At 52.1% G+C, this 12418-nt stretch overlaps 1 protein-coding gene across 1 annotated transcript; it reads right to left on the bottom strand.

The window, feature by feature from the left end:
• Window positions 1-1790: 1790 nt before the first annotated feature.
• Window positions 1791-10569, bottom strand: Adamts4 (ADAM metallopeptidase with thrombospondin type 1 motif 4). Its single transcript, XM_051147842.1, is given in 13 exon segments — window positions 1791-2173; window positions 2175-2260; window positions 2263-2549; window positions 3204-3379; window positions 4262-4437; window positions 4663-4849; window positions 4956-5242; window positions 6920-7090; window positions 7786-7918; window positions 8149-8472; window positions 9587-9649; window positions 9651-9968; window positions 9970-10569. Coding segments are annotated over 13 exon segments (2571 nt in total). The 5' UTR covers window positions 10255-10569; the 3' UTR covers window positions 1791-2095.
• Between the last annotated feature and the right edge of the window lie 1849 nt (window positions 10570-12418).

Below are 12418 nucleotides of genomic sequence, written 5' to 3'. Positions count from 1 at the left end.
AGGTCCTTGTACTATGCCATCGTTTCTGTCTGTGCACATGCAATGCACAACTTCCTCCCCCAGGACGCAACAGGAGCTCTTTGAGGACATGGTCATGTATCATTCGTGTTTTTATTTTACCTTGCTTAAACAGACTTCTGTTCTTGGTACCAAGAACCATAAAGTTCCATAAACATACTGTCAGTCCGATCTTACCAACTAGATCATTTTGGTTTCATCCCACTGTCCTGCCCCCGCCTGGTTGGTAGGAGGACCCACAAGACACAGGAGAGAGCAGCACAGTAGTGGGAGCCATGCTTACTAGAGAGAGGAGTGCAGCCAGCTCTTCTCTCACTGCTGCACTGTGCTAGGTGGTGTAAAGTACAGGGCGCTCTGTAAAGCTCCGCCTTCTATAAACCTGTTCATCAAAGCCTAGTTTCATTGAATAGAGCACACGCAGTTGGCCGTAACCTCTGCACCTACCTCTCAGCCTCATGGCCCTGTTCTGCAACTCAAGTCACAGCTGGCAGCTCCCATGGAAGGTGCTATGGCTGAGTAAGGTGCCTTCGGTTTCTCCCTCACAGTCCACCCTCACTTCAGAGTCTTTTTTACCTTCAGCTTCTTCCTACCTTGATATTTAGTTCCTTCCCCAATCCCTAGCACCTCTGCGTTTGCCACTTAACAGTCAACATTCTCCGCTGACACCTTTGCCCCCTAACACACACAAGACTGCCTAGGTTATTCCTCAAGGAAAAGGGATCCATTTCAGCACGGTGTTGCCCCTCACACTCTGTTATTCTGCCACCACTGGTTCCACTCTTTTCAGATTTTTTTCTTTCCTTTGTTGTCTGTTGCCTACCAGACCACATCCTGTTCCTCTCATTGAATTCCGTTCTAACCTCACATCTTCGAAGAAGTCTGTTGGGCTCACATTGACTGACTGTGGAGTCACTGTCCTAGTCAGTCATCACAAAGGCCACCTCTCATGTTTACAGCAGCCTTGACTGTTTGAAAAGCTTTAGGCACAGAGCATTGCTGTCGGAGCAGTTACTATTGGCCTCATTGCACATACTTGTAATCCAAGGTTTGCTCAACATCACCCAGGTATTAAGAAAGTGAATCCATCAGCTCCTGGGGGTGCCAGGATGCTAGTGCATCACCCCCTCTCTACCCCTTCAACTATCGCTCTTACAACCAAGCAGCTGTTTGTGTTGGTGGAGTTGTTTTGTTCTGTTTCAGTGCCTTCGTGTTCTTGTTGACTGTTCTTGCCAAGTGTTTACCGTGTGTGCTTCTGGTGATTGTGTGCTTACGGAGGTGATGGAGAGGATGGCCGTTGGGTACTCTGATAGTCTCTCCAAATCCTAAACAGAGTACTGCCAACTAAACGATCTGAGCCTGGGAATAAAGATAAGCTCAAATGCCACGGGTCCTTGTCAACTTTAAGGGCATCGCGGAGCCTCTGCGGAGGGTGAGTGTGGAGAGGAAATGACGACAGCAACAGGCATTGGCACTTGTTGAGCACCTAGGGAGTGTGAGGCGCTGTGCTCACGCAGCTCTTTATTTAAATTGTTTAGTTCTTACACCACGTTTCTAAGGGAGGTATTGTTATTGGCACATGAGAAAGCTAATGCTGAAAGATGTGGGGCCAAAGTACAACCCACACTTGTCAGACTCCCAAAGGAGCATATAAATAGCAGACTTCAGTTTGTACATTTAAAAATATGATAATTCCTCACTCCCTGAAGGCCAGTCCACCTTTGGCTTTCCCTTTCCCAGAAAAAAAGAATTTGGGAAGAGGAAAGTAGGGCAGGTTGTACCTCATACATAAACACACACACACACACACACACACACACACACACACACACACACACCACTTATATTTGCCATCACCCTGGATTTCATAGCTAGGGAAGAGCTGTAATGGGTGAATTTCCCCAAGACCCTGTAGGATCCCCTTCCCTGGTGCTAAATAAAAGTGAATAAATACAAAATAAATACAACTGGGACCCAGGTCCCATCCTGTCTTCCCCTCTCCCCCCTGTGACCTGCAGGGCAGAGCGAGCAGTTTACATAAGGGACTCTCACCTAAACCCCCTCTCCATTCACCAACACGTCACTGCCTCCCAGGGCAGGAAGCCGGGGCAGGGCCAGCCTGCAGTTTAGGGCAGAGAGGTAGGGCAGGTCTCATCCTCTACAGCACCGCCCTACTGTGTTTTAGGATGAAGCAGCCACAGAAGCCCCCTCATTCTCTCAGATGAGTCCGAGGCCCCGGTGCCCCAAAGGGCAGCCGGGACAGTGAGGTTATTTCCTGCCTGCCCAGGGACGCTTCCGGAGGATCTCCATAATCTGGGCTCGGCGCTGCAGCCAGTCTTGGGGAGGAGGGCGTGGTGTTGAAGGCACTGGCTTTGGAATGAAGAAGCTGTACCGCAGACGTGAGTTCTGGGGGTTGCCAGCCACCAGGACTTGCAGCGTCAAGGGCTGGACCAGTGGTCCGTGTCCAGACAGTGTCTCCGAGGCTGCCGTGGCTCCGCTATATCGCAAGCTGACTGCCCCAGGAAGTACCACATCTGTGGGGGAGGGTATCAGCGTGTATTCGCCATTGAGGGCATAAGAACCATCTGGAAGCTTCAGGGCCAGGTAGATGCTCTTGAGGCCAGAACCACCCTGCTGCCGTACAAGGATATGGGTGGCCCCGGCAGGGATAGTGACCACATCGCTGTATCCATACCTGTGAGGAAAGAGTAGGTGAAGAACTCAGCATGGCCCGAATTCTTTCAGCTTGGCCTACTTTGTCTGGGTGTGTATGTGTGTGTTAGGACTTGCTTCTTCAAGCTTGTATGAGGTATGTGTCCACCCTAGAAGAGAGCTACCAGGACGTGTGCCTTCCTCACCCTTATCTCTGGACACCCACTACTGCGTATTGAATGTCTTTCCAGTCCTGGCCTCCTTAGGATTTGTCCAATTCCTACTCTTAACTCAGAGGTCACCGCCCAAGGTCACCGCCTTCCTTCCCTGATGCCTTCAAGGGCACCCACAGCATCTTGTGTCCTCTCTGTTCAACATGTGGAACACTGCACTGTAACTGCCTATTCATTGTCTCCCAGTTAAGATGACAGAAAGTGCTGAGTCACCAGGAAAGCAGTTAGCCCCAAGACTTAGAACAGCAACGAGGAAAATGGGGGTCGGGGAGTGGGGGGGGGGGAGGGAGATGACGGAAGGACCTGAATTTTTTGAAGGAGCCAGACTGCTTGCTGCAGCTAGAACCATCCCCACCGCACACCATGCACTTGTCAAACTTCTGTTTGGAGCCAATGATCCGGTCACAGCCGGCGTGGATACAGCGGCCCTGGACACAGACGGAAGAGCTGTCTGGGGAACAGGGAGTCCCATCTGCCACCTGAGAAGCAGAGAGAAAGTTAAGAGAGAGTTAGGAGTTCTTGCTTAGTCAGCAGGGGTTTGTAAGCTAAACATCTGGAAAGTGGCATCAGAAAAACAACGGGTAAGGAAGGGGAAGTAAAGTGAGCCTTTGCCTATATGGGATTAATACGAGAATAATGATGATACACATAACCATTTTCTCCCGCGTTGACTTTGAATCAGGTGATATGCAGCATGCTTTATAAACATAAATCTAGGTCCTACCCTTGCGCATAAGATTTCTAAGGGTGAAAGTTTCAGGTTTAGAAATATCACAAACTAAAAAAAAAAAAAAAAAAAAAAAAAAAAAAAAAGAAAGAAAAAGGAAAAAGAAGAAAAGAAAGGAAATATCACAAACTGCAAAGGCAGGGATTTTTAGGCCCAGCACTAAACCTAATGGTACAGCCCCAATGTGGACACTAGAGGGCAACAAACCTATAGGAATTTTGTATAGACTACTGGAGAAAGGAGGGAGCCCAAGGCTGGTAGGGGCTTATTTTTGCCTTGAACTGGCCATTCTGTAATACAAAGGGAGTGTTCAGATGTCAGGGGTCTCCAGGAAGGCTGTCCACTGAGAGGTTGGCTGTCCAAACGCCAATACTTTGCCAGAGGACTCTGTGAAAAGGAGAGCCGCATGCTTCCATTCTCACCAAGTGTGGGGCAAAAGAATAGAGGAGAAAAGCAAACCGAGATACCCCTAGCCAGACAGCTTCACTGGCCACTTATCCAGAGCCAAGCATTTGTTTTTCTAATACTGGACAACTATGGACAGATAACAGATATGGGAACGTCAGCAATCCTCTGGAGGGACCATTGGAAAGTGTGGAAGCCTTGGCTGGGCCTGAAGGTTTCTGGTCCTCACCCGTGGCTCCAGTACATAGTAGTAGCCCAGTGCCCGGGCCTGGCAGGTGAGTTTGCACTGGTCTCGAGGGGCTACACCTGTGTAGCGTGGGACCCAGTCCATGGGCCCTGGAAAGCTCTTGAAGAGGTCAGTTCGATGGTTGTAGGCGGCACACTGCTCTTCACGGAAGGTCAACGCTATAGGGATAAAACAGACAGCCTGAAGTCTCTCTCTCTCTCTCCTCACACTATCCCACAAACCTTTCCACCTAGCCCCTCAGAACTTCAGCCAGCATGGCATGTCTCCCCCTCACAAATTTCCAGGGACACACTCCTCCAGCAGCAGAGGCAATCAACAACTTAGTCCAGTGCTCAAGGGACAGCCCTTCCTGTCTTCCAAACCCTGTCCTACCCCTCCCTCACCTGAGCCGGTTGGGCAGTTCTCAGTGTTACAGGAGCGGAAGCGGGTCCGGCGGCCCTCACAGTACTTGCCGCCATTCCGGGGGACGGGCCGCGTGCAATCCCGGGATGAGAACTGGACACCACCCCCACAGCTCCTAGAGCAGTCACCCCAAGGTCCCCAGGGGCCCCAGCCTCCGGCCTGAGGAATCTGCAGAAGGCACAGAATGGAAGGAGGGTAAGTGCACTGTCTCCTGGGCGTAGGGCCCGGTTCCTATTCTACAGGCCTTTACCCAAGTCATGCCCTGAGGTCTCACATTGAAGTCCTTGAGCTGGTCCACGTGGAGGCAGCGGCCACCCATGCAGGCCTGTGTGGAGCCGCAGGGAGTCCCATCAGCCCAGGGAGAGTGCTTAGTCTGGCACATGGCATGGCCATTGAGGTGGCCAGAACACCAGAGGGCAGCACAGGGTGGTGGCAGCTGTGGACAATGGCGTGAGTCAGGCCCAAAGGTGAGTTGGCACTGGCGGTCAGCATCATAGTCCTTGCCAGGAAAAGTCACTGGCAGATGCAGGGGAGCTTCTGGTTTGTCTAAGAGACAGTGCCCTGAAAGGAGGTCAGGTACAAAGTTAGCAAGGGCCTGAAAGGAGCACCGAGGAGTACCAGCTGAAAGCTTGGGCTCCCTTGTGCCCAAGGTACCCTCAGCTACACTGTATTGAATGCTTAATCTGTGATCAGGAGTGGTAGAGTCCTGATCCATACGATCTCATTTACTAATCACAGTCCTGTGAGGTACTGGCTATTATTATATCTAATTTATGCACTAGCTAACTACAAGCATAAATAAGTGAAGCAACTTACAGCCACATGTCTGTAAACAAAGTACACAGTTAGCATGGAAGCCAAAGGCACTTCTACCTGCTCTTAATCACACAGAATATCATCATCACCATCATCCTCATCATCACCATCATCCTCATCGTCACCATCATCCTCATCATCACCATCATCCTCATCGTCACCATCATCCTCATCGTCACCATCATCCTCATCATCACCATCATCCCCATCGTCGTCATCGTCATCATCAATTACTAGTATTTGGGCTTTCAAAACTTTTAAAAAAATCACATGTATGGAGGTCAGAGGGGACCTTGCAGAGGTCGGTCGTCAGGTCATCAGGCTTGCCAGCAAGTGCCTTAACCTGCTGAGCCATCTTGCTAAGAGAGTTTCACTCTGTAGCCCCACATGGCCTGGAACTCACTATTATATAGCCCAAGCTTGCCTGGAAGTCACGTGGTGATTCTTCTGCCAATCCTAATAATCCCAAGTGCTAGGATTATAGGCATATGCTACCATGCCGCGCTCCACTATACAATCTTTCGTTTGTTTGTTGTCTCCTTGTATAGACCAGACTAGCCTCAAACTCACATGAATCTTTGAGTGCTGGGATTAAAAGAATGTACCACCATGTCTATCTATAGAATTCCCTTTTTTTTTTTTTTTTTTTTGAGACAGGGTCTCTCTGTGTAGCCTTGGCTGTCCTAGACTCAATTTGTAGACCAGGCTGGCCTCGAACTCACAGTGATCCACCAGCCTCTGCCTCCCAAGTGTTGGGATTAAAGGTGTGCCCCACCACGCCCAGCCCTATCTATAGAATTCTTGAGACTGCTTCTAATTAGCTACTTTGGAGAACTAGAGAAATGACTCCACAGGTAAGAGCACTGGAACAGGTCTCAAGTTCAGTTCCCAGAATCTACATGCAGTGACTCACAAATGCCCCCAGCTTTGGGGGCTCCAGCACCCTTCTCCTGGCCTCCATGGGCACCCGCAAGCATGTATGTGCGCGCACATGCATGCGCACACACACACACACACACACACATACATTCTGAGAGAGATAGAGAGAAATAAAATAAAATAAAACAAAACACTAACTTTGTCTGAAGACTGTCATTCTGCTATCTTGCACACTTTATTGAAAGACAAGGTAATCACTGATTGATAGCCAGTCCATTTCAGTCTCAGACAGGTCTGGCCCTTAAGAGGTCAATTCTAATTGTATGGAGCCAACATTTGCCTCCCTTGCCTGTTCTGTTTGTCGTCATAGGAAGCAGGGACCACACCGAGACAGCATCATTTCTCACCCCCTCACATACAGCAGAGCAAACACTCACAGAGGAGTCAGTGTGGCCCGAAGAGAATGTTCCAGAAATAAGAGGACAGTGGGAGACAGCAGGAATGGAGGTCTACTTTGGAGAAAGGTGGGTGTCGCCTGCTTACCATAGCCATTGTCCAGGAAGTCAGTGATGAAGCGGGCACTGCAGGGGGACCAGGGCTCTTCAGGATCCACGTGGGCCATGACAGGAGCCATGACATGGCGAGAGGAGCCCCCGTGCCCATTCAAATCAGCACATGGCTTCGAGTTGTCATGGAGCATGTTGAAGACGTGGCCTGTAAGAGAAGAGGTGCTGCTGGGGTGGGGGGTGGGGGGGCTCATCACAAACTTGGTTGTGGCTGTTCATGATCAGAACCACCTTCCCGCCCCATCTCAAATGCCCTTTATAACTCTCTGACGGTATAATGTGTAGCCTCTACTGCTCTGTGTTCTTTTCCCGAAGGAAAGGCCCCTCCCTCTCTGCCTGCTTTCCACTGTAGCTAACATTCCCCAGTGTTCAACTCCCAATTCTTTACTCTCTCCCCTTCCAAACACATGTGCGCATGCACATACATACAGTTCAAAGCAAGCTTCCCCTTATTTTATTTGTTTGTTTTTTTTTGTTTTGTTTTTCAAGACAGGTCTCTCTGTGCAGCCTTGGCTGTCCTGGACTCGCTCTATAGACCAGGCTGGCCTCGAACTCACAGCGATCCATCTGCCTCTGCCTCCCAAGTGCTGGGATTAAAGGCATGTGCCACCACGCCTGGCTCCCCCTATTTTATTTAATAGAAAACAAAAAACAAACAAACAAACCTAAACTATGCTTATCTGTGCTCAGAACACAGAAGAATTCTGACCTTGGACCCAGGTCTGGGGAGGAGGATACCTTGGTACCCCCATCTACACTCTAGGGAGCCCCTTACTCCATTCTAGCATCCTCAGTATCCCTCACTTGCACTGCAGGCGCCACACTGCCCCAGAGCTATCGTACCCAGTTCATGAGCAGCAGTGAAGGCTGACTGGAGTCCGTCATCCTCCACTACAGCACAGCTTCGGGCTGGATCACACACTGTGCCCACATCAGCCATGCCCAGGGTGTCACAAGTGGAGACGCCACACAGATCCTGTGGAGAAGGAGCACAGATGATGCTTGGGGCTGATATCCAGATGAGTGAGGGCCCTAGATACTGAGTGCCCATCATGGTCAGGGCTCAGATAGCCACCCCGCGGCTGTGTGGCTGGCATCAGGCTCATGTGCAACTACAGGACATCCTTTCATTATGGTCTGGGTAGTTGGCTGTGCCTCTCTCTTGGTTTTGTGGTCCCTTGCCTGCGGTGCTGACCGAGGCCTTACCTGACGGGTGAACAGAATAGCTGTGTCAAAGTGGTCAGGATCTGAGTCCTCAGGGGTGTTGAGGCCCCGCTGCCAGGTGCAGAAGCTGCGTAGGGTCTGGGCAGCACTTGGCCCCACTTGGGGTTTTTCCTGGTCTGATCCCAGGATCACTAGGCGAGTCACCACCAAGCTGACAGGGTTTCGGATGCTTGGGTGCTTAAAGGCTTTGGCTGCCGCCGCCATAACTGTCAGCAGGTAGCGCTTTAACCCTGTACCGTGAAATGCTGCCATCTTGTCATCTGCCACCACGAGTGTCTCCACGAATCTACTCAGAGAAGCAAAGCGCTGAAGAGAAAAAAGGGGGGGGGGGGGGGGAAGATCCTGAAGTAATCATCCCAGATCCATGGATTCTCTTCTCCCCTTCCCAGGTCTAGAACTCAGCAGAGTCAGCTGGCCCTCACATATGCTATACACAATTCCTGAAGTGACTGGTTTGGGCCCTCCCCCCTCCCCCAGCCCAAATCCCGGGGCTTTTGTGGTAATGTTGAAGAATCAGCTGTTGTTCTGAAAGCGGAGAAGGCTCGCCACGTTTCAGGGCTGAGTGGGCCTCAGAGGTGAAAAGCAGCTGCGACTGTCTCGGGGTGGGGTGGGTGGGGCAGGGGCACTGGGGTCCCCAAGTGTGGTGCGGGTTGTGGGAATAGAGCTAGAGAACTAGGCTGCGACGTGTCTGCCCTGTGTGGTTGGAGGAACAATTCAGTCAGCAGCTAGGGCCACAGCCAGCTCTCAGCGTGGCGGGTGTGGAAGGAGCGTCTGGTCTGGATTAAAGCTAGAGAAGAGGTGGGGGAGGAAGGGGGGGGGAGACCCATGAGTGGGAGGGAGGAAAGGATGGCGCCTCAGGCAGCCTTTGCAGTCAGCCCGCAGTGTGGGAAGAGGATTGACCCAGAGGTACTGGATGCCTCTCTTCCCCTGCCTACTCCTGTCCTAGTTTGCAGTTTGCCAGAACAGTTTTAAAAGGAACATCGGAAGCCAAAACCCCAATCCCTCAGGCCTCAAACTTTACTCCTCTAGCTGGGGGTGGGGGGGGGGGTGGGGGTAAAAAATCACTGGGGCAGAGAAAATCGCCTAGGCCAACAGGCCGTTAGGAGAGAGCTTTACTGCTGGGAACTGTGTCAGCAGGAGACTCTATGGCCAGGAAGGGGCGGGGTAGGGAGGGGGGAGAGGTCATTCTGGCCCAGAGAATCTGATCTGCCTCAGGGAATTCTCAGAGCAAAGCAAAGGGCTGAGGCAGGAAGAAGCCAGCACTTTACAAAGTTAAGGTAGTGGAGATAGGAAAGGCAGGGAGAGGGAGGAAAACTGAAAGGCTAGAAGTGGAGGCGGGAGGAGAGAGGGTGAATGGGGGGTCAGTAGGACAGACGTGGCAAGGAGGATGGGACAGGACACAGTCTCCAGGGCTGCCTACCTTGGTTCTGCGGGGAATGGGATTGAGGCTCCCAGAAGGAGCCTTGACGTTGCACATGGGACCTTTGGCTGCTGGCAGGACTCTTCCGGCGTAGGATGTGAGCCCCTGGTCCCCCAGCAGAGTTAAGGGTGCCTCCCTCCAGAGGCTGGAGGTGGAGTTCAGCCCCCCGGTACTGCAACACTCCTAGTAGGGCTCCCCCATCCCAGTGCAGAGATGCCACTGACTCCGGATCTCCATTGATGGTGCCAGTCAGGTAGGTACCTGGCTCTGCGCCCCCCAGCATCTCAGCTGCCTGGCCCAGGTACTGCACTGTCAGCCCCTCTACCTGCACCCCAGGATCCTGCTCTAGCTCCAGTAGCAGCATTTCCCCAAAGGCTGGCAAAGCGGTACAACAACCTGGCAGGGACGCCTGAGCCAGGAAGTATGCTGCCATTCAGCTTCTCTGGGACCACGATCTCCTCCTCCCGGGGGAGGGGGCTGGCTGACCAGGCTAAGGGCAGGAGGGAGGCCAGCAGCAGCCACCTCTCCAGACCGGAGAAAGGCGCAGTGTGAAGCAGCAAGCAGGTTTGGACTCTTCGCAGCCAGTGCCCAGTCAAGCCCCTCCTGGGATGCAAGGCCAATTGAGACATGGTACCGGTGCTGCTGCAGCTGGAATGGATTGAGGCCATCTGAGACACCAAATCCTCCACACCCTAACTGTGGAAGGCTCCTCGTTAAAGCCAGAGGGGCTCCGACTTGTGCCAAAGTTGGAGGCGAAGTTTTTAGAGGGTCAGAGAAGATAGGGGGAGAAAAACAGCCCCTGGGGCTTAGGAAAAAATGCCCGGGGTTGGGGGGGGGGCTTGGTCTCTCTTCTCTCCAAAACTCCCTCCTGTGCTTTCTCTCCTGGGTCTTTGTCTCTCCCTGTCTGTGTCTCCTTCTCTGGCTTCTCCCTCTGCACAGCTGTCTGGCTTTGCCTCAGTGCCTGCCCTGTCTCTTCCTCCTCCTCCTCCCGTCTCTTTTGTCTCTGTCTCTCTCCTCTTCTGTTTCTGTGTATCTGTGGGTCTCCCCCGGGTTCTCCCCAGCCTCTCTCCCTTCCAGCTCTTTTAAGCACCAGAGCCTCCCTCTGTGTGTGATTGGCTGATCTGTAAGCCACTCAGCCAGAAGCTCGGTCAGTCGGACTCAGATGGATGGGTTGCTTCCCAACGACCTTAGTGTGTGTGTGGTTTTGTTTTTTTGTTTTTTTTTTTTAAGAGGAAAGGAGCCTGGGGGGTGGGGGGGGAAGGGACTTGCCCGAGGGAATCTCTAGCAACCAGTTGCATTATAGGCTCTAAGCCAGTTAATGACACATCCTTTCCCAAATCCCACCAGTAGCCCTCAGCTGTCTCCTTCCCTTTTTGGGGGGACAGAGACCCAAGGGAGGTAGGGACTCGGGCAAAGGGCTTGGACAACACACACAGATGACAAGATTCTGTCCTGAGAGAATTCATGCCCCTACTGTCCTGCCTGGAATAGCCTACACTTCCTGAGGTGTCATTTATATTGCCCTCTGCCCCGGAGGCTGATTTCTAGGGCTCAAGCAGACTGGGTTTAAAGGGAGATGGGGGACAGGTAAGAAAGCATTAAGAGAGAAGAAAAGATAGGACCAAGCAGCTGAGAGGAAGAGGCGCCAGAGACCGGAAGGCAAGGAGACACAGAAGTAAGGAATTTTCTGTTAAAATGGGAATAAGAAAGAAACAGATGACAAAGGAGGAGTTAACTACTTCTCTTCTTATGGGAGGAGGATTCAGAGTATATCTCCTCTGCTCTCATTCATTCTCCCTCCCCCGTCCTCTCTCCTGAGTTACCCCTGCCCTACCCAAAGCATGGAACAGCCATTTCACCCTAGGCCTCCTCCTCCTCCCAACTTTGGACGGCCCATTCCCCTGGCTCAGCTCCCAGGGGATTCCCTCAGGCCCTTGGCCCTGTTCCTGCCCACTCCCAGCTACCTAAACCCTCCGCCTCCGCCTTCCTCATGTCACCTAGACAAGATCTGCTCTCTCTCAGAAACACAGAATTACCCATCTCCCCCACCCCCCACCTTTCCAATTCAATAGTTCCTGGAAGATCTAGTTATCTTTGACTCCTCATTCTCTCTGGAGGAGGGTGGGGGAAAGCGGGAGGTTTTGAGGGTTACTAAGAGAACCAGGAGCCCAGAACCTAGGATGGAGATAGTGGTGTGTGGGTGTTCGAGAAAAGAGCTAGTGACATCTCTGATTCAGAACTGGCGGGAACTAAGAAAATAAAGCGCAAGCTCTAAAGGCCAGGAAGAGAAGAGTTCACAAGTGGGACAGTTTCTTTTCACTGCACCCTGGGACCATTTATTTCCCCAGGAAATCCCCAGGAAGGGGAGTACACCCAGCAGTCCCTTCCCTTTCCCAGAGAAGCACCACCTCTGCTGCCCCTGTTCCCTTATTCATTCTCTGCCTTGTCACCTCCTGTGCACACCCCCTGCCCCTGCCCCAATCCATCATATTCATCAGAATGTTTCCTCTCCCCCGCCCCTTCCTGCTTCAGTCACTAATACCTACCCTGGGACCTATCACTTCCTGAATTACCCACCCTGTTGTCACTTCCAGTCTCACCTCTTGACCCATCACATGCCCTGACCCTCCCTGGTCCTGAGTAGAGGGACTGAGGCTGGAGGAGTCAGTCATACAAGGGATGAGGGACCAGAAGGGACAGGGGCAGGAGGAGCTGTCACCAGGGCACTCTTATTGCTCCTTTCCACCCCCCCCCCCATCTGAGAGGAGAACAAAGAGGGTGACTAAGGAGTGAAAGACAAAGGACCATAGAATGGCAGCAACAGTGTGTGGG

Source organism: Acomys russatus, chromosome 6 (genome assembly GCF_903995435.1).
Source record: "Acomys russatus chromosome 6, mAcoRus1.1, whole genome shotgun sequence".
Taxonomy (NCBI): domain Eukaryota; kingdom Metazoa; phylum Chordata; class Mammalia; order Rodentia; family Muridae; genus Acomys; species Acomys russatus.
The sequence above is the reverse complement of the archived record's forward strand: the minus strand, read 5'-3'. Positions and strand labels throughout refer to the sequence as shown.